This window comes from Pyxicephalus adspersus, chromosome 3 (assembly GCF_032062135.1).
Source record: "Pyxicephalus adspersus chromosome 3, UCB_Pads_2.0, whole genome shotgun sequence".
NCBI classification, from domain to species: Eukaryota; Metazoa; Chordata; class Amphibia; order Anura; family Pyxicephalidae; genus Pyxicephalus; species Pyxicephalus adspersus.
The window spans coordinates 127,722,838-127,748,795 of record NC_092860.1 but is presented as its reverse complement, the minus strand read 5'-3'; the positions used below and the strand labels follow the sequence as shown (position 1 = coordinate 127,748,795).

Sequence of the window (25,958 nt, the reverse complement as noted above, 5' to 3'; positions counted from 1 at the left end):
TCTCCCCATATACTTAGTCTGGCAAAAAGGACCTGTCCGATGTTAACATTAAAAAATGTAATCGGCATTATTTGCATTTTCATGTGTAATGAAGTTTTAGATTTCAAAACTATGAAATAGGCAGTCAGTCATTACAATTTTTTTAAATTATAACAAAATGTTTAAGAGGTTTAAAGTATTACTTAAAAAATAATATTATATTGTAAGGCCCTGGTCCAACAACAGTACTCTCCAGACCCCAGTCCCCCTATCTAACACCATAGTCTTCACCTACAGCAAGCCCCCTGCTCAGCCACGGGAGACTGGCTGCGTTTCCCAGGACACAATTGCCCCCAGGACCCATGGTTCTCTCCCAGTTCTTCACCAACCCCTTGTCCTGGGGGCATACATGTCCTGGGAAACCTAACCAGTCTCTTGAGGCTGAGTGGGGGCTTGCTATAGATGAAGAGTGTGGCATTAGATTGGAGGATTGGTGTCTGGCGAGTTTGCTGTACTAGTACTAAATAAAAAGAGCGAACTCTTTTTTGGTAACATCTGTGAAGATGAGATGTGATGGGAAGGCTTTCCAATGCGGAGACAAAAGCACATTATTAGCAAAGTGGGGGAGAATAGAGTTTATACTGCAATCTGGTCCTTCCTGCCTAACAACTGCAACAACAATAACTGCCCTACCCATATGCTTAACAGGTAAAGAACCATGGGGTTACAGCTGAATCAAATTGTAATTATTCTTTGCTCAATCCAAAACTAATAACAAAAATGAGCTTTCTCAATGGTAAAGCCTCGCCTGTCCTGCACTGCAACTAGGTGCTTTCATTTGTAGTTCCGGGTTATAGGTATCCTAGAGCAGTAATGTATGGCAAGCATGATGCTTGGTCCATCTTGGATGACCTTGTGGCTAAATGGCTCGCATTCTCACGTTGTTGCAGTGGTGTATCAGGTTTAAATCCCAATCATGACCTTATCTCAACGGAGTTTGCATCTTCTCCCTGTGTTTGTGGGCATTTTCTTGAGGCATTCTAGTTCCCATCCTTCACTGTAGAAACACGCTGGTAGGTTTTTTTGCCTCTCCCAGTTGGCCTTAGATTATGTTTGGGACACGACTATGGTTTGTGAAATGGATTCTGTAAATCCCTCTGTATTTGCACTATATAAATACATAATAATAATTAATCTGTTTATAAATCCAGTTTGTCCAGCTGATGAAAAATAATTACTAACATCATTTGTTTGCACATGGTAAAGGTTACTTCACATGGATGGTGAGGGAGTGAAACACTTATGGCTTAGACAGATACTACAAGCAGGATTATGCCCATGGCATCTAAAATGTAATAGTAAGGAAATGGAGGCTGCTGACAAACATCTACCAGCTGCCCATCAAAACCATGCCAACGCTTGTTCATTTGTACAAGCTTGGTGGTGGCAGCTGATCAGCGGCTGGCAGTGTTCTGTCTGGAAGCCACCATGCAACTGCTACCCAACCGTCCAAGTGAACTCACCCAAACTTATGAAAAAGCATCACTGTAACATGATATTACTAAACAGTTTTTTTAAACATTTCTTGTCAGATTTCAATGTTTCAAAAGTAAGTGAAGCTTGTAATGTTCCATTGACAGTTATGATTTTCCTGTCTGACCGGGTACTCGTCAGCGCAGAGCTGTGCAATCCATTGACAGTTCTGGACAGATTTCCACTGTGTCCTCTGGTATATTGTCCTTTTTGATTACTATTCTGCACTTCAGACTCAAAATAAACATAGGTCTGCTGCCATGCAATGTCTTAATGTGTAACTATCCTGTATTTTTACTTGTTGCTCTCATATACCGGTTTTACTAATGAATATAAAATAATGCCATTACGTTTTGTAGCCACAACTTTTCTGTGTTTAGTTTTTAATACATAGGGAAATGTAAGAACCTCAGATTTGTATTGGTCTGTATCCTTGCTTGGGAGATTTGTCCTCACTTCCTGTTCAGTGGCTGCACAGGAAATAGGAGGAAATCTTCCCAGTGTGCTTGATGAGGATATAGGGTTGTTTGCCCACAAGTTGAAGCTGAATGAGAAGTGATTCTCTCATCAGGTTGATGACAAATCAAAGAGCACTGAAATACTTACCAAGGAATGGTTCAAAAAGATTTAGGAGAGTTAGTGAAATAGTAAAGGCCCTCATTTGCATTGTTGTTGAGGGATTAAAAAGGGCAAGGAATTTGAAGAAACTCTCCAACATCCCACTACAAATGTCAATGTCAGAGACTTGTTGGCATTTATCCATAATTCCTACAAGAAACAACTTTCTAGAAGGGGTAATACCAGCTTCCCAGACTGAAGCTACTGTTTTCATATTACATTATTATATTTATTGCAAACTTTGTTGAATAAAAGTACACAGTAAAAGTAAAAAGTGTATATTCAAGTAAATTACCTGTATCTGATAATACTGTTTAAATTGTTTGCCTGTTCAAATACATTAAACAAGTTAACAATGCCCATGGGTTGTACATCATTTATGTGATTACAGATGAAAATGTATTAACATTTATTACATGATTTTTTTCTAGTCCTTCTTACATGTGCTTGCTGATTTAAGCAGGAATAATATAATTTACAGGGTTATGGGGACATAAAGTGGACCTGTTAATAAAATGCACGTTATATAAACTGATAAGAGCACAGTGCATGCAAGCATTGCTCTGTGGTTCATTACCTAACAACAAAGTGTTCCTGAATATTATTTATTACATTCTTGGTAACTGTGTCATAGTTTCTGCCCATAGTACAAATATTTATAAATGTTTGATTTATACAAAGGCATTAGGAGTTTCCATAGTTTGTATTTATTACAGCAGGCCATTTCAAGTTATAATATTTTTAGACAGATTATTAAGACAAAATATAAGGCAAGTAAAAACATACAGTTTGTTAGATACAGGAGGGAGTAGCAAGCACTGTTCACATTGTTAAAAAAACATAGTTTTGTGATCCTTTATGGATACTTTATTATTAATATATTTAGGGACATATATTTAAACAAATCTTTAAACAGTGTATCTGTAGTAACTGCCATTTTATTAAAAATAAAAAGAGCAGTGCTTTAAGTAACAAATATCCATGCAAACATGATCTGACAGCGTATGGTTGGCATTACAAAATAAATAAATGTTTAATAGTAAATACTCTTAAAAAAATGACGTTTCTCTTTACAGCAGTGTTTCACTACCTTTTTAACATGGGGAAAGCCCTTGAAATAAATTTTTAATCTTCAGGGAACCCCTTTAATAATTACTATAGCCGCAGCTCACAGAATAGTAGCCTGGTGGTCAGTGGGACCATTTTACATTGCTGGGCAGTGAAAGATTGTCAGCCTTACAGAAAGCCAAGAAGATCATTGGGGTCACCTAAATTGACTTGAGTGGCACAAACTGCTCATTGCTTATGGAACCCCAAGCAACCTCTGGAGGAAGCCTAGAGAGCCTTAGAACCCTAGCTTTACAGTATCATAAAAAAAAAATTAGGAGTGGGAGCGCAGAGCCTCCCAGGATGCGTGATGTATGTATGCCAGGACACTTTGCGCTCCCAGAATGCTCCATTTCAGGCCTCTGCAGAAAGGGCATTTTCCTTCACTGAGGGAATAGAGATGCTGATCTCACAAATGCGCAGTGAGATCCGCTCTCTTTTTTTTCCCTTTTACAGCAAGCTACGTCACACAAACTGGTGCCTGCGCATTGCTTGATCTAGCAAGCATATCCAGAAGAAGGCTGAAAATGGTGGCAGCGAAGAAGAAGAATTCCAGGATGGCATGGGACCTGTTCAAGAAAAGCTGCAGCGTGATTGAGGAATCTGTGGAATCAAAGGTAAGTGTGATCTTTTTATTTTCCATTTAGTTCTGCTTTAAAGCAGAACTGCATAAAATTTGCAGTCAGCCAGGTTTTTGTTGTAGAAACAGGTGATATCACTTCTTCACTAAAACTAACTTCACTAATGTTCTTCTAAAAAGAAAACGCTGAGCTGCTAATGTGTATGATGCCAGGATGTTCCGGGTATCCCAAAATACCCTGGGTTTCCGGAACTGAATGAACTCAAGCGCACATGTGTAAGTTACATCCAGGACCAGCCAATCAAGTTGGCTGAAGATCTGGAAGCAGGAAGAAGAGCAAAAGAAGACAGCGGGGCCTAGGACAAAATGAGGACAGAGGAGTGTATTTTAAAAATTACTATCAGGCAGGTAAGATTATTAAAGGACCTAAGAAGTAAGTGCTACCAGGGAAAGCGACCCAAACATACATAATAGAGTGTTCTCAGAGTGCACAGCCTGATACAATCAGTAGATTTTATAGAAAAAAAGACAGGCTTTTGCAGGGCAAAACTTTTTTGTTTTAAAAACTTTATTTTAATAATTATATCAATTCTATACACTAAACAGTCCTCCTGTGCCAGACCTAAGCTAACACGGGTTCACTGTTCCAACAATTGTAAAAATTATAACAATTATTAACAATTAATAAAGGACCTGCCTAATCACAATTTTTTACTTATAGAGATTAGTTCTACATTGAGCTCAAACAACTGGAAATGTGACATTCCTGGTATGCTGTTTCCTCAGTGTCTACAGCAGCAGAAAACCGGTATAAAATGATCAAGCTAAAATGAGAGTCTTTTTCTTTTTTAACCCCTACAAATGTTCTGCTTGAGACAAAATCCTTACCCTGGCCTATGGTAGGAGCAGTGCTGAATGTGTGTTATCCTGGACTGAGCTCCCAGCCAAGCCCTTTCCCTTATTTTTCTTCTAGAGCTGATAATACAAATCCTGCATTTTCATTCATTGGCTTTGTACATGAGCAAACATAATAGACACACACCAAGACTTTATCAGGCCAGTTGTATTCTACTCCTTCGTTCTGCCTCTTAACCTCATAACATTTCACTATTTACATTTTCATTATGAATTCAGGACCAATATGGTTTAGTGGAACAGAAAATACAATAGTTCTGTCAATTGTCCTAGAACAATGACTATATCACTAAGTAAGCTTTCCATTAAAGGCACACACTTTATCACCTAATAAGGCTTTTTGGGTTCTGGCTACAATCTATGAACCAGTGGGTTGAAAATGCAAAACATTGCTATGAAATGATATGAAAATATATTTGAAAGTTAATTAAATCAAAGGTTCTTCATAAAAGAACTCTTTATTAATGTGTTTTTTGTGCACAACAAGCTTACTGCCATTCATGTGAACAGTCACTGGTTTATATAGTGGAGCCTGCATTGTGGAACCTGAACTATAATGAGATCAATGTGAGTAAAAGACAAACGTTTGGCATTTTTAGGAGCCTTAAAGCATAAATGACTCTTAAATGGTTCAATAACAAAATAAATATAGCTTTCTTTAAAACTATTCTGTTTCAAAATTTCATTTTTTTTTCATTCCACATTTTATTTTCTGTTGCTTCTCTGATCAAGGAAAATCCTTGGCTGAAGTCTGTACAAAAACTAACACTATAAGGAGTATCATCTCCTGCGTTCCAATGCAGTGGTTCCTACGACCAACCTGAGACTACAGGACACTGTAGGGGCCCAAAGCCCAGTAACCACTGATATAAATGACATGCACAAACATTGACACAGCATCAGTCTCTGCACAAACTCCAACTGGTGGTTTCTTTTCTTGAGAGCAATATTTGCTGATGTGGGCAACAAGAGAAGCAAGTATTTGTATACATTTGTAGACACAGCCACAAACTGAATATGTACCAGGATTTACAGGATTGTATTTCTGAGCCAGTATAGTAAAAAAAAGTCTGATCGTGAATAGTTCCGAAACAAACATGATGCTGTAGAGTGAAATGTAGACGTTTGTTCTGCTTAATTAAAGCTCTCCAAGACTGGAGAGGACACATTTTCATAAGTAAAACTGAGTGATTCAGCAAACCTTGAATATATCTGGTCCAGGATTCAAAACATTTCCATTTCAGGTTTGCTGGATCACCCAGTTTCACTAATGAAAATGTATCCTCTCCAGCCTTGGAGAACTCTAAAAAAATCAGGCCCATTAGGTCTGATTTAATAAAGCTCCCCAAGACTGGGGACTGGGGAAGTCACTATCATGTGAGAACCTGGGTGAACCAGCAAACTTGAATCTGGTCCAGGATTGAAAGCATAGCAAATTATTTTTTAGGAAATCTATTCCAGGTTTAAAGGATCACCCAGATTCTCCTATGATAGTCTATCTTCTTCTATGTAAAAAGTAATGCATACTCATAGGGCTGGGCTATACCTGCCCGCTGCTGTGTGTTACTGTGTTAGTTATGCAGAATGCTTCTAAATGTATTAAGGCAACTGAATGCTTGTGCATTGTGGTGCATTGGAAGAGTCGGTTGCCCTAACCCAGTGAACGTTAATGTGTGAAAAATCTGGTTTATTTAATATAAAAAATGAAACTGATCATCTCAGAATCTGAATCTCATAAAGCTGTAACAGTATTTTTATGCTTTTCATTGTTCTCATTCTTTGGTGCTAATATGTAACTGAAATGTCTGTTAGGTTACCTTGCAGGCAAAAACAGGGGGGTCCACCTGTTTAATACTTAACCAGCATTTAATGAGCTCACATAACTTGTTGTTGTGTGGCTCTGGCTATTCTTTATAGTGAAATGTTTTACAGAAGAAAGTAAGGGGTAATATATTCATTGCTGAGCCTATTGTATGACAACTGAAAGAGTTCTAGATGTCAAATTTACTTTAGATGTAATAAAAGTGACACGCAGCACACAAATATTACAATGCTGTATAATTGTGGCATCCTGAGCCACCCTTCTTTGTTCACTCTGCCATTTTGTAGTATCTCCTATATAAGCGTGTATGGTTTTGGTTGTAAATACACATCTAATACTAGCAGAAAAGTAATTATTAATATTATATGATGTCCTATAGATGGACAAATCTATTTGTTTGACCAGAATCTTTGTAAAAAAGAAAATCAATGAGATAAACGGTGGCTTTAGAGGTTGGTATAAATAACTAGTATCACTATACAGGTATGCAAAGGGGTTGATTTACTAAGTAATTTTTTTTTTTTTTTACTTTTTTGTACAAGGGATACATAGGTTAGTAAATGAGGTGAAGCTCTGATAACTTTAGCCATGCAATCACATGCAAGCAAAATCATGTTGTTTTACATTTCCTTGCACATTATTGGGTATTCTTTGCAAAATGAGTGTTATTCACGATAATTGTGGAGTGACACTCTGCTAACTGAACAGCCTGTTGTAAATCAACCCTAAAGTGTCAAAACTGCAGCCATTGATGTTGTAGGCCAACTAAAGCTGTACATTGGTAGCATTGATGTATGCTATGCCGAGCACTAGACATTGATATGTCTTTCAAAATGACTTACCAGCACAACTAAACATATTTACTAATTGTGAGTCAGAGGTATTGTGGTAGTTATTTTTTTCTGCTCTTTTACTGCCATTTTGCTGTTCTTCAGCTGACTACCAACTCCTGTGCAAGAAGAATGTAAGCAGTCGGAGGACAAGTTCAGCTGCAAGAAGGGTCTACATCATACAATTCATCCCGGAGAATGTGCAAATTCATAGCAAGTTATAAAAAAAAACAAAATAAAATATTTTTTTAGTTTTACTTGGAGTAAAACCCTTATCAGGTCATTTTTTGCTGCCTGTGTCCAGCTAGACGGATTTAAAAACCTATCCATAACCATACCATTTTCTAATGTTCATTTTAAGTAGCAACCATTTAAAATATATTGAAACTCCAAGGTCAAATAATACTTTTTTTTATCCACATTTAGGAAAAAAACTTTCATGAGAAAGTGAAGAAGCAATAAGAATAATGGGTGTTGTGCATTGCAATGATTTAAATCGGGTACTTGAAATAAATTCTGACATTCTTAAATTCTTCCAGTTAAAATCATTTCAACGCCTTATGTTCTAGGGAGACCCTTCTATAAATTCAGAGCATGAGAAATGGCGAGCAGTAGTGGAAGAGATCAAAAACATCTTTAACACTGCAGTAAAGTTGCTTCATGAAAAAGGAAAGTTGAAACCCAGCCAAGCAAAAAGATATTTATCATCAGGTAAGTATACATTGATCCCTTGTATACTTGTTCAGGTAAATGGCAATTTTACTTATTTGGCCACATTTCGGGGAGTATTTTGAAGAACTCCAGCAAAATACTTTATGTGCTAAATTTGTGAAAATTTTAAAGTGTGTCATAGAAATTAGGAATGAGGTTCAAGTTTAACCAAACTTTGGTTTTTAGTGAACTCTAGAGGATCACAAGCTGTAAACTTCTATGAAGTTGCCATGGTAAAAACCAGCTCCCAGCCAACTATTTACTTTTTAAACTTTTTTTGTATGTGGTGGTTGTGGCACCCCTCACAACCCCTAGGGTCCCTGCCAGAACGGTTCCCAATTTGATGTTTAATCTGCATTTATGCTGACAGCCCAGTATGAGTTCATAATGTTGATAGGATAAAAAATGGGATAGGAGAGGACCTTCTATACCTACATAAGGAACCAGAATTACCTAATCATATACCTGTCTAAAGGTGCTATATTTTATTTATTTGATCTACTTACATAAAAAAGATGAAGCTGTTGAGGGCTGTCTGTGGATACCAGAGCTGCCTGTTTGGCTCCATTAGAGGATTTGCTTTTACAAGAATATGTGGCAGTGAGCAGTTTTAATGTTTTTATTTGCTAAAATATTCTGTTTCAATTGTGATGCCTGTCTCATAACTCCTGAGGAAGCAGATCCTGTGTAACGCGTCAAAACTGAGCCTAGATGTGAATTACATGTATATACCGTGTTTCCCCAAAAATAAGACCTACTCCAAAAGTAAGCCCTAGCATGCTAATCATGCAAGGTTGAAATATAAGCCCTCCCCCCGAAAGTAAGCCCTATTGGCTTCTTCCGAGGCTGCGATCACGTGGTACACAGAGGGATACCAAAAGGAAGGAGAGAGCAGAGAGAGAGCAGGAGATTTTCAAAGCACTGGAGCAAGGGGGTGAAGAAATCACAGGGTTAATTAACCTACAGTACTCCGGTGTGACACTACAACTAATAAGAGGTTGGTGGATTCTCTTTTCAAAGGGTCCTTGCTAGTATTTCATTCATTAGCAGCAATGCATATTTATTGATTGATTTTTTTTTCTTTTACTCAGATTTATATTGGTTACTGTTTGTGGTTAACAAAGCTTTGGAAGTTTTGTTTCTGTGTCTGCATGTTACTCTATGAGTCATATGTTAATTGTCAACGCATTTTCTTGTTATGTTGCACTTGTTTGCTTATGTATATATATACATAATGGTATATATAACCATTATATATTTTTTTTGTACATGAATAAATACAGATTTTTTTGTACATGAAAAAAAGACATCCCCTGAAAATAAACCCTAATGTGATTTTCAGAGGTAAAATATTTATGGTAGTATGAAGTGTATATTTCCTTTTAATGTTTGAATAAAATATATTTTATTAAATCATTGAAGAATGTTTTTAATAAATTAGCTGCCTTTAAAGTCCATTTATTGGTGATATAAGATATTATCTGTATTTTAGCTTTAAGTGTATATTAAACTTTTTAGGGGGGCAGGGGGGCTTTCTGTAGGACATTTATATAGCTCCCTGTGTAGCTGATGGAAAGGTTTCCTCCACTGGGATAGATTCAAGTTTTCCAATGGAGGCTCAAATACCAACTATCCAAGAGGAGAATTCTACTCACTCTGAATAAGTTCATTTTATTCTGTGTTGTTTCTCTGGGTCAGAACGTGATTTCAAAGGACAAAGACAGCTATCAAACAAGTTGGGGCTTAAGCTACATCAAAATCTCTGCAAGACATTCTATCAATCAAAGTGTGTAGTGTTACTGGCCTGCAGGACAATCATATTACACTTAATTTACACTCCCTGGTCAGCCTGAAATGATTTCAAAGCATGACACCTTTCTTGCACACTGTTGACTCTTTAGAATACAATCCGATTTAACGGCTTCCCTAAAGCAGAAGAATCTTTGTGGTTTAAATACCCAAATTTGTTTATTTACAGACAAACAAAACACTGATACCTACTTATGATCTCAAATGAAATATGGATATATTATAAAACAAATATACTTTTCATGTAATACACTGCTCAAAAAACTCTCCAGTATAGATTAAAATAAAAGAAGGTTGTGTAAAAACTTCTCCTTTTTTGGACATGTTTTTAAGATATAAGAAAAGAAGACTTACACTTTTACTATTCACCAGGAGGATCTGTTTAGTCCTGTTTTTCAGGTTCAAAGCAATTGAGTTGCAGACCAGTTTGAAAACTGTAAACACGGCATACTAATGTGGTAGTTTGTAATATCTTCAGAATAGAAACAGTGAGAACTCTGCAAGGCAATTGAATCACTACAATAGGGGGTTCTGGGTAACCAAATAAGAAGTTCAATTTTAGACATATATTTTACAATATCTACATGTCTTCTTTCTTTATGTAAGTAACTTCAGGTGACTGACATTACCAAAATGCAAGATCTTACTTAGGCAGACCTAAAATGGTCTTACTAATATTGGTATTTGAAGCTTACATGGCTTGTGTTTGAGATGAAAGAGATAACTCTCAGCAGTGCATAATCTTATATTTAATTCATTGATGTTCGCTACCCAAAGGTAGGATATGTTTTACCCTGGGAAAAAACCTGGAGAAAATTGTTAGCTATCATAAATATAAAGAATTGTGCTACAATACCATGTATGAAATCAGTTTGAAAGTAGTGTTATATTTATTGTATAATTTTACCGTTTATTATAAGAATACTATTAAACAATCTTCTTTTTTTCTTTAGCCTTGGAAGATGAGTTTGATTTTGCATTGGGAAAACAAACAGCAGCATTTTTAAAAAAATGTGTTTGCTATATTCGTAAAATCTCCAATATTGAAAAACACCTAAAAATCCCAGAAATGTCCAAGTATACTGATGTCATTAAGGCTGACAACAAGATCATGCGAGACCCAGAAGCCCTGGAGAAAATGATAAAACTCAGGGATGAATTTATTCCAACTATTGTGGCATCATCCAATCTTCGAGTTTACACCTCTGTGACACATTGTGATATGAAATTGGGCTATTCACAAGAAGTGGAGAATCATTACGTAGAGGGGCTGTGTAAACAGTTTTATGAAGATATGATTGATATCATCCAAGCAACTGTACAGCAGAACTTTGACACTGAGACTGATTCTCTGTATGATGAAATCTTACAGCACTTGTCTCTTTGCCGGACATACTCTAACTTCTATGAATACAGATGTGAAGCACTGAGCCTGGTTCATAAATACATACAGCCTTCCAAATCAGGACATACCAATCCTCTTATTGTATATGGAGGACCCTGCACTGGAAAAACCCTACTATTAGCAGAAGTAGCAAAAAAGGTAAAGATTTGAATATACAGTAGTGATCTATATATAGAGGGATAAACATTCCTGTTTTTGGGTGGGTTTTCATTGAATACTCTGCTTTACCTTCACAACTCAAAAACATAATTAGAATAATGTACCTGTAGAGATGCTAGAAAATATAAAATTCTTTATTTCTCACTTACTGTCACAAATAGCTTTCCTTATTGTTGCTTTGAAAGTTCACCAGTTTTCCCATATTATGACCATGTTTTATGGTGCAAAATCACTAGCAATGGTTTCTTTAGCCTGTTTTAGGAATCTTGGACAGCATGGGGCTAGTCTGAATCCATTTTGTATGATCACTTCCCCTTTTTATGTGCTGTTAGTAGTTATGGTGGTGATGTTATGGTGGTAGGTGGTGGTTCATTTGCTGCTTGGCTGAAACAGGTCACCAATCTAGGAATGTTTTATTTTTATTTTTAGTTTCCCTATTTTGCAGAGAAATGTGAACCTTGTAAATATTTGTGTACCCTGTTATAATATTTTTAAATGTAAAATAAACACAGTGAATTAAAAGTAAACAGCATAATACAGTATGAAAGTATATATAAGACTAGGTTACATTATCCAATAAAAACTGGTGTTGTAAAAGCGTATTTAAGGAATTTGGAGAATAATGGCTTAATCCTACCAACTTTCAAAATCCAGTGAGCTCACTTAAAAGTGAAACATTGTAACTCTGACTTTTGTTTTTATTGCAGGCCTTTTCATGGCTTCAAGATGAAATTGGAACAGATTCAGATCCAGTGGTCATTGTAAGATTCCTGGGATCCACCGAAATGAGCTCTGAACTAAACTGTTTACTGCAAAGCCTTTGTGAACAACTAGCAGTAAATTACCGATGTTTATTGCAGAGCATTCCAAAAAAGATCCTGGATCTTCGGGAACTATTTTTAAACTTGTTGAATGAGTCATCATATCATAGACCCCTTGTTCTTGTGTTGGACAGTCTTGAACAACTTTCAGACAATGATGATGCTAGAAAACTTTGGTGGCTGCCAATACACCTTCCTCGCACAGTTCGTATAATCATATCAACACTGCCAAACAAGCATGGAATGCTCCAAAAACTAAGGTGCCTTATACACAATGAAGACAATTACGTAGAACTTATTCCACGGGATCGGAAAATGTGCAGCCAAATACTTAAACATCAGCTGTTGAGGGTTAAAAGAAAGGTAACATCAGGCCAGCAAATTTATGTCAATGAAGCTTTCTCAAGGTGTACTTTGCCAATGTTTGTCAACCTGACTTTCAGAGAGGTCCGAAGCTGGAGATCTCATAAAGATGTTGATGACTCAACACTTTGCATTACTGTACATGAGAATATAGAACAGTTATTCTGCTCACTGGAAAACAAGTGTGGACTACGGTTGGTGTCAAGAGCACTAGGGTACATTACAATGGCCAAAACAGGTCTTAGTGAGGTGGAGCTAGATGATATTTTAGCGCTTGATAACAGTGTAATGAATGAGTTATTAGCCAGTGGGAAACCACTGAATCCACTAAGGGTACCATATCGCATTATTGCACAAATCAGAGAAGATCTTACTGGATATTTAGTAGAGAGGCATGTAAGGAATGTTACACTTTTGGTATGGTCAAACAGACACCTTCACCTAATTGCCCAGAAATTGTATCTTAGTAATGATGATGATTTGCAAGAGATGTATGCTAATCTGGCAGAGTATTTCCTGGGTGTGTGGTCAGGAGGAAGGAAAAAACCCTTTTACAATGAGCATCAATACTTTGAAAACTGCATTCAGAATGAACATAGTGGCATACACAATGATGGAAATCCTTATCCTGATGAAAATGAATTTGACAGGCAGGCTCCAGAACAGCCCTGGGCATTTCAGTGCAATCCTCTACAGCCTGATATCTTTTTTGTGAATCACAGGAAAATGACAGAACTGTTGCATCATTTGATAAGATGTGGTATGGCAGATGAAATGATGTCTGGGATTACAATGAACTTTAGTTGGCTCTATACAATGATCAAAATCGGTCAGTTTGACAAGGCACTAGGTGACATAGAAACAGCATACAATTATTCACAAGAGAAAGAGCTGAAGTTTCTTGCAACTACCCTTCAAAGCATAAAAAACAAAGTTCTTAAAAACCCTGGGTCACTTTCAGCTGAGTTACAGCAAATACTTCTTCCAGTCGTAAGTTCTTTGCCTAAATTTCGAAACCTTCTTTTAGAATGTGACAAAGATGGACCTAAATACTGTTCAATTGTTCCACTCCATTCCTCCATGGATGTTACTTACAGCCCTGAAAGAATTTCACTATCATCTAGCTCATTGCACATTACCGAGGTCCTCCCCACATACAGTCCAAATATTATAATCTCAGCACTTGAGAATGGCACTATAAGTACTTGGGATGTTGAATCAAGGCAGCTTTTAAGGCAAATCACAACTACCCAGTTTGTAATTATGGGGATGAAGCTTACTGCAGATGAAAAATACCTTGTTGTGTCCACAGCAAAAAACACCCTAATGATTTATGACAACCTTAACTCTTGCCTTTTGTCTGAAGTTGAAATTAAAGGTTCCAAAGGAGTCGGAGGAGGCCCAAACCTTATAAATGGTTTTACCCTATCACATACACATGCTCTGGCCTGGTTGGAAGCAAGCAAAGATGTTAATGTTATAGACTTACTTTATGGCTGGCCACTTTACAATTTCCATTGCTGGTATGAGGTGACCTGCATCAAGTGTTCTTCAGATGGACTGTATGCATTCTGTGGACAATACCTTAACACTACCACAATATTTCATTTGGGTACGGGAGAGAAGCTGTCAACTGTTACATCTGAATTTTCTGGAGGGTTTGTGAAATACATTCTTGTTCTTGATACAAATCAAGAAGCAGTCATGATTGACAATGAAGGTAGCCTTTCAGTGTGGAACACAGAAGAAATGACAAATCCTCAAGTAACTGAAGAATTTGATTGTACCAAGGGAGACAGTGAAGTCATCAGCACTGAACTATCTGAAGACCAAAGTGCAATTCTTATTTGTAAAGCACTAAGTATTGAACTTCTAGACACACGCATGTGGAAAGTTTCAGAAAAATTTAGGGCAAAGCGCAATGAGCGTTTTATTTCAGCTACCCTCTCCGGAAATTCTGACTGTATAATTGCTTCCATGGAAAATACCTCATCTATATTTGTATGGAGAAGAGACACTGGGCAATGCATGGCAAGTTTACAAGAAATCTCAGGGAACATTGTCAAATTAGTAAAATCAAGCCATCACAATTTACTCCTGTCCTTATCTGTTAGTGGTGTGCTTTCCATTTGGGACATCGATATCTTAACAGCAATGTCCAACATTGACAAGACAGGGAGACCTGTCCACACGGTTTTGTTGTCCGGCAGAGGAGACTACATCTACTCACTAGATGGATCTGATTCTGTTCAAAAATGGAATTTTAACACTGGTTATATTGAATCTGCATTTAAACATGAAGGAAATGTGGTAAATTGTGTGCTTACAGCCACTGGGGAGCTGCTGGTCACCTCAGATGACAAATGTAACCAATATGTTTGGCATACTGGTACTGGTGAAAATCTTTTTCGGATTAGTGGTCAAAGAATATCTCAGCTGTTAATAACACATAATGATCAATTTGTTGTCTCTCTTTGTGAGCAAAATGCATCTAGAGTATGGAGGCTTGCCACAGGCCATAAAGTATGTAATATTTTAGCTGCCTTAAAGAATGCATTAATAACTACTGCAAACACATTCCTGATCGGCATGACCAAGAACAAGCTTCTGGCAGTAAGTTTATGGACTGGAAGCATAACAAAAAAATACTGTTGTGATGATGGCTCAACAATTGTAAACTTCAGATTGATCCCTGACTGTCCAGATTTTGTTGTGTTCATGACTTCCACCGAAACTGTGAACATCTGGAGCCTGGCGGAGGAGGCTGTCTGCAGGAGAGTGCAGCTTCCAAGCAACTTTTTGAAAAATCTAAATGACTTTGAAATCTCTCCAAATGGAAAGCTTGGAATAATTACTCACGGCGATGAAAAGTTCAATGTTCTGGATTTGCACAGTGGAAAGCTCAGAGTGGTGCACTCATCAGGCATTATATGGAAACAGAGCCTGTCCTGTGATGGACGTTATCTTGTCTACATTTGCTTCCGCAATGGGGATGATGATGAGGATAATTCAGTGTCAAGTTTAATAGTGATGAGACTTGCAGACGGAAAGAGCATTGGTGCTTGTTCATTATATAAAACTCCAACATTCCTTGCACTTTCACAGCGACATCTCAATATTGTTGTAGGATTCGAGGACGGGAGTATTGGCACTTACACAGTTGTGGATAGAGTCGACGCCACGTTGAAAATAAAAATTGCAACTTCCAACAGTCGGCAGATTTTTAATAACAAGTCCCATATTTTTCGGCCCAAGTGCAATAATTACATTTATAAAATGTCACCTGACTGTTTATGGAGAGAATCCACTGAAGTGTTTGCCAGAGACAGCCCCATTACGGTGTCAGATTCTGGTGAAGGAACGGAGACAACACCAACCAAAAAACATAATTTTTGTTATGAGAAAATGTGTTCTGCCATTGACTGTAGAGGGCAGAGTTTTGCGGCAAACAACTGAGACCACCAAAGCATGGATGCTTACAAAGGGTTTACACATCATTCTGATCTGAAAGTTATTACATGTATTGATTTATTCATGTCATTATTCATGTGATTTCAAGCATCACTATTTAAAAAAAATTCATCCTTCAAATATATAGCAATAGCTTTGTTGTCCAACAGGTAATAGTAAATGTGTATATATCAGGCACTGAGAATACATTGAGACAGCTTATATATGTTATCATTTTCCTGTTGTCATGCTAAAATTACAAACAGAAAATATGTAAAACTATTACCACGTTGCAAATTCAGTCATGGCCTTAACAATCCTATGCTGTGGCTAAAGGTGCCCATAAATATTATTTACCAGTAAAAATCCAATACTTTCAACTTTTGCAGAGTCAGTTGACACTTGGGGTAAGGGGAGCCTATTTTCACCCGGAATCTTTTATTTTTTTCAACATAAAAAGCGTAGGAGCATTATGGATGTGTGCCTATTACATACGTACGTATGTTTACATGTAATTTATGCATATGTGATTGTTTAGGGAAATATTGATAAAAGCTGTAATCTATGGTCACTCACTAGTTTCCTATCAAACATTTATGACTAACTTAAACATAGTCATACTAGGGCTAGATGGAAAACAATGAAGCTGGTATCTGCAGTGACAAGATGAACAACAAAGAAAACTTTTCCAGCTATTAGATGTTTCTTCAGTGTGCCATTCCCCTGATCTCTCATATTTTATGTGTATGAAACATGATTTCTGCCATGTAGAAATGATACTAATAAAAAAAAAAATCAAAGCAATTTGTTGCAGAGAAGCAATGCACATTTGTTGTTCCTATTCTGCAAATTACGAGAGCTTTACAGTGTAAATTGATTATCAATAGGCAATTTTCTTTTAGGTAAAGTCTGGTGGTACCATAGATTGGTCTGATATACGAGAAGTATGCTCCAGACTGTTCTAGGCTGTACTATTTACACATGGGTTGTGGTTAGTTAAGGATGGTCTAAGGGTGTCTTATACAGGAACAGACAACACTAGGGCATCAGAACTTCCCACAAGTCAGTTCAAGAGGGGACTCCAGGTCAGTTCTGCACAAGGGCCCACTATTGGCTACATCCACTACTGGTCCTTTACATATACCAACATGTAGGAGAATATTTTTGGAGTCAGTAGTTTAACATTCTCTGTGTCTGTACTCAGGTGTTCCAAGTCTAAAATTAGGATTAGGCAATCTTGATTTATTTAAAAAGTCAATAATGATGATAAAAAGGTCAATAGAAATGTATATTACCTTGAAAGCATCAGAAAGTGGAAAATAAATCAGCTGTTAAAGCCCTACTCCAGTTTTTTGTTAGTTTTGGATTCTAAGGGGAAATCCTAAGGAGGAGCTAAACCCAAAAGTCCCCTATATAAACAAAAATACACCTACCTTTAATCCTGCAGGGCAGTCCAATCCATCCAGAGGTCTCTTCCTTTAGGTCTCGCGTAATCCCAGGACCTAGCTGGATGACATAGCTGGGAAAAAAACTTGGCAATCTCACTGCGGATGCGTGAAATCGGCAATTTTTTTTCCTTTAGACAAACGGGCTCCTTTTGCGCATGCCTGAGATGCTTGGGCATCCGCAGAAAGAGCACCCAAGAGCCTCCCAGGATGCGTGACATAGATATCCCGGGATGCTTTGCTCTCCCATTGATTCTTGATCACCTGGGCCATCGGGAACGGTGCTGCACCTTTTTTTTTTTTTTTTTTTTGCACTTAAAAAACAAACAATCAACATAATTTTACTTGAGTTGCCTACCCTTTTATGTAAAGTAAAATTTCTGAGTTTAGGTACGCGTTAATATTTCTGCAAAGCTGTTTTTGCTGTTACGTGTCCCCATAGTGTCAATACCCTCACATTTTATCTGAGATAACAGGACAAGAAATACGAGGAAAACGTTCTAAACCTTCTCCAATATTTTCTGTCCTTTGTACTCCCTGTCACCAGGACAAAAAGTTAGAGTAAATCTCTCCTGTGGAGACATAGACAGCAATGAAAAGATGCAGGGATTTTGTTCCTTATGATATCCAAAGCTACACATAAGTTAGTTGATGGTCTCTAATTATAAAGAAAATTTTGTTTTTCACATTTTATTTATCTATCTATCTATCTATCTATCTATCTATCTATCTAGAATAAATCGGCTCAACCAATATGTATTCCTGTACAATAACAAGAACGAGAAATTCTATTTGTTATATATCCAATCCCAGTGTGATCCTGAGAACCCAAGCGATTAGTGCAGTACCCTGACTCATTTTCTATGGTATACTTCACCCCCCAGCCTAACATTTGCAGCCTTTCACTGGCGCCTAGTGTGTGATACACTCTAAAATAAGCTCCTCAAAGCCAAAATTAATTTTAAGTTTAATGTATTGGTTAATTGCTATTCAGAAAGAACATCTGAAAACATCATGATGATGCAAGATTAGCTTTATCAGTTAAATATAAACGGTCAAACTAAGTCACCAGAACATTGCATTTGTGGATCTGCAATGGTTTCATTTTGACATCTGCCTTAAAAAATCTGTTTTATTCTGTGTAACATACAGATCAAATGACCAACCTAATACTCTGGGATTGTCATAATGCCTGCATATTGTCAAAAATAGTCTGTTATATCAAATAATATATCCAAAGGTTCTATGATATTTTGAATTTCTAGTGAATTTCTTATATTTGATGTGCTGAATGAAATGTTTAACATACAGCTATTGACTGTTCTCAACTTTTTTACCACTTTGTTCAATACCGTATGTTATCAAATGTTTATTGAGAATTTGCATTAATCTAATATAGTGTATGTATGACATGGCATGGTTTTTCCCAGCTTTTCAAAAGAATTATATTTAATAAGCTTATCAGGCATCAAGTTCCTGCTTGAATAGATTCTAAGATGGGAGATGCCCAACTAAGATACAATAGACATTATTAAAAGGTCTCCACCAAAAATCTATATTTCATTTGGTGATGTTTGCAAGTCAACTCACATACTGGCTTATCATATCTCCTTGGGTTCCATTTGCAAGATATTTTGAACATAATCCCAGTTTCAGCCAAGTGCCTCACCTTGAAAACATTTTAAATGTTGCAGTCTTGCTTTCGTACTGGATTCATAATGTTACTTACGTTTACACTTAAACTAGACAATGCAGGAAGTAAACAACTCTTATAGCATATACTCATTTTCTGCACCCCCATAGTGTTCAGAGGAAAGTTTAACACCCAGAACTTTTGGGTATGTGTAATGATACCATTAGTGACAGCATTATGTACCTCCAAACAGAGCAATCACATCTGGCTGAGAATAAAGTCCATGAATGTGTATTAGCTCCAACAAGTTGGTTTGGCGTTTGTATAGAGCGTTCTTTTACCAGTTCCTCCCACCTGAACATATTGAAAGGGTAACAATAGGTTATGCACACGCTGCTAGGAAGAAGGAGAATACTAAGTGCATGTTTTACTTTTCTCTGTATGGGATTGTGAAAAGAAATTGTGAAAGAGTGAAACACATAGTTTGTTCGAGAAATACTCTGTTTGAAGTCTCAAAAAATCTGGCAAATGAATATTTCTTTCTTTCTGAAAACTTGTTGCTCTTTCAGAGATCAGTCTAGTCCAAACTACTAATATGTTTGGATACATGTTGCAGATGTTATGGCTGATTAAGCTTATTTAGTCATTTGAGCACTTTAAACATGATATCATTGCATTTTAGGTTATCCTCTCAAAATCCATTAAGCCTCCAAAATGATTATTAAATATGACAGGGGGATCTTATTTCTGGAGTCTTTAAGGCATATAAGCAGCCAGTAAGTGATTCAGTATTCTACCCACAAGTGAAATATACATTTTCGGTAGACCTATTCTTTTTCTAATAACATATTTCAAATAGTAGTAATGTGTGCAGTAACTCATACCAACCAACCACAAGTCAGCCTTCCTTTGGCTATTAACTAGCTGCTTAAGAATGGCCACGGATTACCTGTTATGAGCCACTGCAGAGCATTGCCCTGTGTACTGTGTTATTGAATAAAGGCCATTGTGATACATCTGTGTTTTGTGTACAAGCCAATAGAGTATATTCAGTGACTTGAATGATTTTTTTCCTATCTCGTTTGCAATTGATAGATGATACTGAATGTTTTTATGTAAAACTTTGTATTGTTGGGAGCGTTTCCCCAAGCAGAGATTTATATTTTCATAAATGTTTAACTTAGTTACCTTTTGTTACAGAGGTATTATATTAAAACTCTATTGCAGTCTTCAGACAATATAGTCTTGTGTATGCATTGTTTGTACAAATAAAGCAAGTTATATTGAATCACATTTGACCATTCTTTTTTTAAACAAAAAAATAAATATAAGAAAAAATATTTCAGGTAACTGCTATTGTAATGCTGTACAGGAAATTGTCACATGTCTCTGATGTGTGGTAAGGGGGAAAGGGAGGAACACCAGAATCAAAACAGGAAGATAATGACAAGGGACTAGACCTCCAAGCTAGGGAGAGGGAAATGGTCACCACCTACCGAAACCCTAAATCTAGCCCTGACTCCTGTCAGTATGAATAGATCCTGAAGGTGGGAGGATTCATACACCGCAGACTAGACCATAGGAGCCCTGAAATGCCCTAGTAGTAGTGACAGGGTATGACGTCACTGGTTCCTTCCAAGATGAACGAAACAGCGTCTCCCTGAGGCCTAGTAACAATGAGCAAAGGGTAACAACCAAAATACAAAGAGCAGTAACTTATTTTCGATAGAAACTGTATGAGCAGGAACTCAGGAGAGGACCGCACAGAGTAATGATAACAAGCTGCAGCTGAGACCAGAGGTGTGGTCATTACCAACAACAACACTGAAACAAGTGAAAGCAAAGAGACTGTCAGATAACCTCACGTGTAGCCAGTCTCTCAAATTTTCTAACCTCAGTCATGAGAGGGAACGTGACAGTCTCAATATATAGGTGAACTCAATAAGTAAATTTGAACTAAACCTGCATAACTCACCTATCCCCATTCCCTCGCAGGGCTCCACCACCTTCTTCCTTCTTCTCGTCCTGCTGACAGTCTCCAGCCGTCTTGATTGGCCAAGCCAGGATGACATAATTCCCGCGCAAGCACATAGGAGTTCATTCATTCCCAGAACGCACTGGGTATCTTGCCAACCATTAGCTGATTCGGTGCATGTGTAGCTTAGCTTTTTTGCCAGATACCCAGAGCGTTTGCACAGGTAGGAGGCCTCATTGCCGAAGGGACATTACCTGTCCCTTTCTTCACTAATGACCTGCCTCATCATGGAAACTTAAAAGTGGAGCTTTAGTTCTGCTTTAAAATCTCATATAAGCTTTAACATGTTAATGTAGTTTTAAAAGTCACCTGCAGCTTTTAATAAAAATTATCTGCTAATCCTACAATGAAGGTAATTTGAAGGCATTCCTTAATGGTAATGGTAATGGTTGACAACACTTTTTTCCAGTCTATCAGTTGTGTACCTTGTCACACAGATCTGCAGTGAAGACTACAAGTGACCATTTCAATTTACAGTATGAAAGCATTATCACGAATAAGAAACTAGTGCTAAGAAATGTAATTTATCCATCACTGTAGTGTGTGCATGTAGATAGGAAGATGCTGCAGGAGATCAGCAGCACTAAAACGATACAAATGATGGAGGAAAAAAAACAATTCTGATGACTGGTGCTATACCAAAAGTCATTTTGCTTTACTTTGTCAGTTTCGTAATGTATAACAAAAGGACACATTCTTAGTTGTGCACTAACAGTGCTAAAAGGCATACAATGCTACTCATCAGGCTTTAGATCCTGTGGCTTGATAAATAGCCTGGTATGCCTCAAACTGTTGCCAAAACAAAACAGGAATAAATCTTTCTGTTTGCTGCAACATTTTGTTACATTTTGCTATATATGTTTTATGTGAAATAGTGAGAAAAATGAGAGTATAACCTGGGGGTTAGGTATTTGAAATATCAGCAGTTCTCAGTGATATAAACATAAGTGTAAATCATCATGTAGTGGGTTATTATCCTTGATGTGGATGTGGAAAGCTATTTGCATGAGTCAGCTCTGGTTACCATCACCTGCTGTAGTTTCTTGTTACACATAGGACTAAAAAAAATACAACCAAACAGAAATACAACAAAACATTCAGCTTCTGCACAAACCTTCCTGTAATAAATCCCTTAAAGTCATTGTGCTGTCACCGTGCTAAACCTGCAGCAAGAGCTATTGAAAGTAGACACCTAGGGGTGCGTACATACATGAATGCATGCACACATGGAAGGGTACTGCTGGACCCCCAAGTTCTCCTGTACTTTATTATTGAACTCTCAACAATACCATCTCTTAGTATTCATGGAAGAAAGTCACTTTGGGAGTAAATGTCCTAGGGACCTAAGAGGTTACATATGCAGTCCAATACCACTCCATGAATGTCTCACTGCTGCTTTTTAAAAATAATTTGATTTACATTCTCCTCCATACTTGATGCAGGTTTATTCTATTATAGTACATGTATGTTCTTCTGAGTAGTATCCTCTCTTCTTGTGTCATTGTCTGTATCTGTATTTCATTTATAACCCCTATTTAATGTACAGCGCTGTGTAATATGTCAGCAATATATTAATACTGTTTATTATTATTAATGATAGTATTAATAATAATAATAATGGTAATACATGCAAAAATGCAAACTGTGCTTACTCATAAACAGGTACAAAATGCAATTTATTTTAGAGACACTGCATGGCTTTGCTAATATTTGCAAATATTATTGTACATAAATAGCAAATAATAATGTATTTGTCAGTTTATTGGGTATTTTTATGAAATGCTTAATTTTTAAAAAGAAGATTGATAAAAGAGAAAGGGCCTCTGAGTAATGTACTACACATCTAAAAGTGAATGTAAAAGTGATCACAATGTGATTGAGCAGCATTAGCCTATTGTGTGCATTGTAAAACCTTTTATCTTTATGCTGTAGGAGTGTCTGGATGTGGCTCAGCCTGCAGGTAAAGAGTTACACACACTACATCTAGGAAGTATGAAAGAATGTATTTTCATGTCACGTGAACACTTAATTCCCAGTGTCACCAGCTCCCGTCCCTCATTAAGAGGTCATGCAAACTGGGAGCTGCTTCAACCACTTACACTTATTTTCACATTCAAATCAAGATGACGGGCTGACAAACCATGGGAGCTGCTCAGGGAAGGAGCTCAATGTCCCAAAGGCCTGGAGAGTTCAAGTAAGAGACCCCTACTACTTTCTTCTATGTGTGTCTGATCTGTATTGTGCTGTTTGCTTTACCTGTCTTGCTGACACAAACATCATCTACCTGTCTGACACACCTGTCGGAGTATGGAAAAGAGCACAGGTGAGAGCAAAGGGGACTATGGGTAGTAGAGATGTGGCTTGCTACTATATTTAACAAAATTACTTTTACGCTCTATTTAAATTTGTTCTTTAATAAAACACATTCATTGCACTGTTTAAACAATTACTTTCAAATGGAAATTTAATGCTTTGTTTAGTGGCTGGTCCACATGTATATCTACAGTTTGAATGTTTTTAAAAAGAAATTATTTGGCCCATCTATGTGTGATATAATGCACCCTGCAATGCAATACTGTGAATGTGTCCTTATCCTGCTCTGGTGTGTGATACAAATTGTATATACAATGGTATAGAATATAGATTGCCAGAAGTGAGCTACAGCTAAATAAAACTGCTGTGTGGATACAAGGGATTTGAAGGGGTTTGTCCATTTTTCTAATCTTTGTGCCCCTCTTTGATTCAGGGTGGCTCTACCCACTGGTTGAAGCTGATTAATGGTTTTCTGGCTATAGGTGCCATTCCATTCTAACACCTTTGGAGATAAATGGCTTTTATAGCTCGGCTGCAATGAAAGTACACCAAAGCAGAATCAGGGATTTCATTTTTTCAAACTGGCTCCATTCAATCATGATATTCATGGTAGGGGTAAACTGAATTTCTAAAGTTATCAGAGGTACCGATGACAACATTGCCAAGCAGTAGTTTGGGCCTCCACCCCCGGTTCACAGGACCATATTGAGAATGCAACTTTACTATTGCTTGATTGATAAATTATTTCTATATTGCATATTACTGACAATGTATGAAGTAAGGGTGACTCCGTAGTGTGGATTTACAAAGGCTATGGGTGGAATTAAGGTGCTAGTATTTGACAGGGTTGCACAAAGTTCTGCTCTTGATTTCATTGATTCCATTGAGTATTAATCTATTCTGCAAGTGTTTTGAAGACACAATAGAAGTAATATAAAACATTTCCACACTCACTGTCCAGCATGGTGGATACTTTTCATTGAGTGTTTAGAATGCAATGGAGAGATTATGGCATGACTTGGCTCGGTCAACTGGTAATGGGCAATTGTCAGGGATAGTTATCAGGGACTTATTAGTCATTATTTAATCAACAACCTGCATATGCCCGGCCTTTTTTCTGGGTATTTCCTAATTTTTCTGTGGATGCTGCGCTGAATGCATAGTATTTGTTACCATTGCATATATGAAATGAGATCCAGGGCAAGAGTGCGATGATTGGTAATTGTCTCATATCTTTTTTTGCTTTATTGACATATTACATGAAAAAGGAGAGAGATACTGATTTGTGTGATAATTGTATTGGCCACAAGCTAAGTACACAATACATGCTGTTCAGTGACAGTTGGAGGGGGATCAATGTGACTTAGCTTCTTCTGTTAATATTTCATAAATGTTTATATAGTCAATACAGAAGTTTTACCTGAAGTATCATTTGCAGAGAACAGCCCAGCCCTTTGTGTGAATGTGGGGGTTATGGACTGTTTGTGTGTACACACAAAACCTTATTAGGAGCCTTACTCCAGCCTAAGATTTCTGACTTTATTTCTGTCTGTGATCCCAGACATAGATAAGTGAGAAATTTAACAGACAACTTCCTTGGGGTTTTCCCTGGCTTCTTGTCCCTGTGCAGGGGAACTTGCTGGGGACTTCCTGTACTGACAGTAATAAGGGACAATTAAGTTGAAAAAGTGTTTTTTTAGGATTGTTCCTACTGCCATGCATCAGTCTGTTGGGGTGCCATTCACTCCTAATGACAAACCTTACCAATGCACTGCTGCGCTATGTGCTGCGTCCTTATATATATATATTTATATCTAGTTTGATAAAGAATGTTATCCATGTGTGTCCATGATTTAAAACTCCTTTCCTAATCAGCTGTATTTGCTTAGTACATATACAGGCTGTGCACGTACACTGTTGTCCTTTCTCTTAATGTAAAGCTATCAGTGAGATCTCATTGGTGACTAATTCGCTGTCTGTGCAGTGGAGATTTTAACATTTACTGTTCAGAAAGACTGAGAGATTTCAGTGACATAAAGATAGCCACTATATTATACAGAACTATAAATTTAATTTGATAATAGAATTATGATACACAAAGCATCTCAATTTGTAAAACAAAACTTTACAATGAAAGTTTCCAAACTCAAGTATCAACATTTAATATATCATAGCTTGCCATTCCTTTGATGTGGTGGCTGCATTAGTTTTCCTTTACTTTTGCCTAATGAATATGCTAGAAATCAAGCTAGTGGTGGTGGAGTGTTGTCACCCTAAAGAAGCACTCCAATATCCTCCCCTTTTCTCTTTTCTATATCATAAGAGGGAGCATTGTTAGGTTCACCGGGACAGCTGGAAACCATGTAACTGATAAGAATGTAGCACACAGTCTCAATGGGTAGTTTTGGCACTTAGTTATAATAATAATAA

At 37.2% G+C, this 25,958-nt stretch overlaps 2 protein-coding genes across 3 annotated transcripts in view; both read left to right on the top strand.

Annotated features, from left to right (window-relative positions):
* Positions 1–20,468, top strand: part of NWD2 (NACHT and WD repeat domain containing 2) — a 146,436-nt gene extending 125,968 nt beyond the window's left edge. Inside the window, exons 5-7 of the mRNA XM_072406347.1 lie at positions 7,954–8,095; positions 10,858–11,447; positions 12,176–20,468. Coding sequence (XP_072262448.1) covers positions 7,954–8,095; positions 10,858–11,447; positions 12,176–16,108 — 4,665 coding nt within the window. The 3' untranslated portion in view covers positions 16,109–20,468. The remainder of the gene's footprint in view (positions 1–7,953; positions 8,096–10,857; positions 11,448–12,175) is intronic.
* Positions 20,469–23,273: 2,805 nt separating this feature from the next.
* Positions 23,274–25,958, top strand: part of LOC140327134 (uncharacterized) — a 36,927-nt gene continuing 34,242 nt past the window's right edge. The window contains exon 1 of one of the 2 annotated variants that reach the window (XM_072406344.1): positions 23,274–23,409. The gene's annotated coding sequence lies outside the window, so the exon portion shown is untranslated. The remainder of the gene's footprint in view (positions 23,410–25,958) is intronic. The other variant, XM_072406346.1, reaches the window with a different exon arrangement.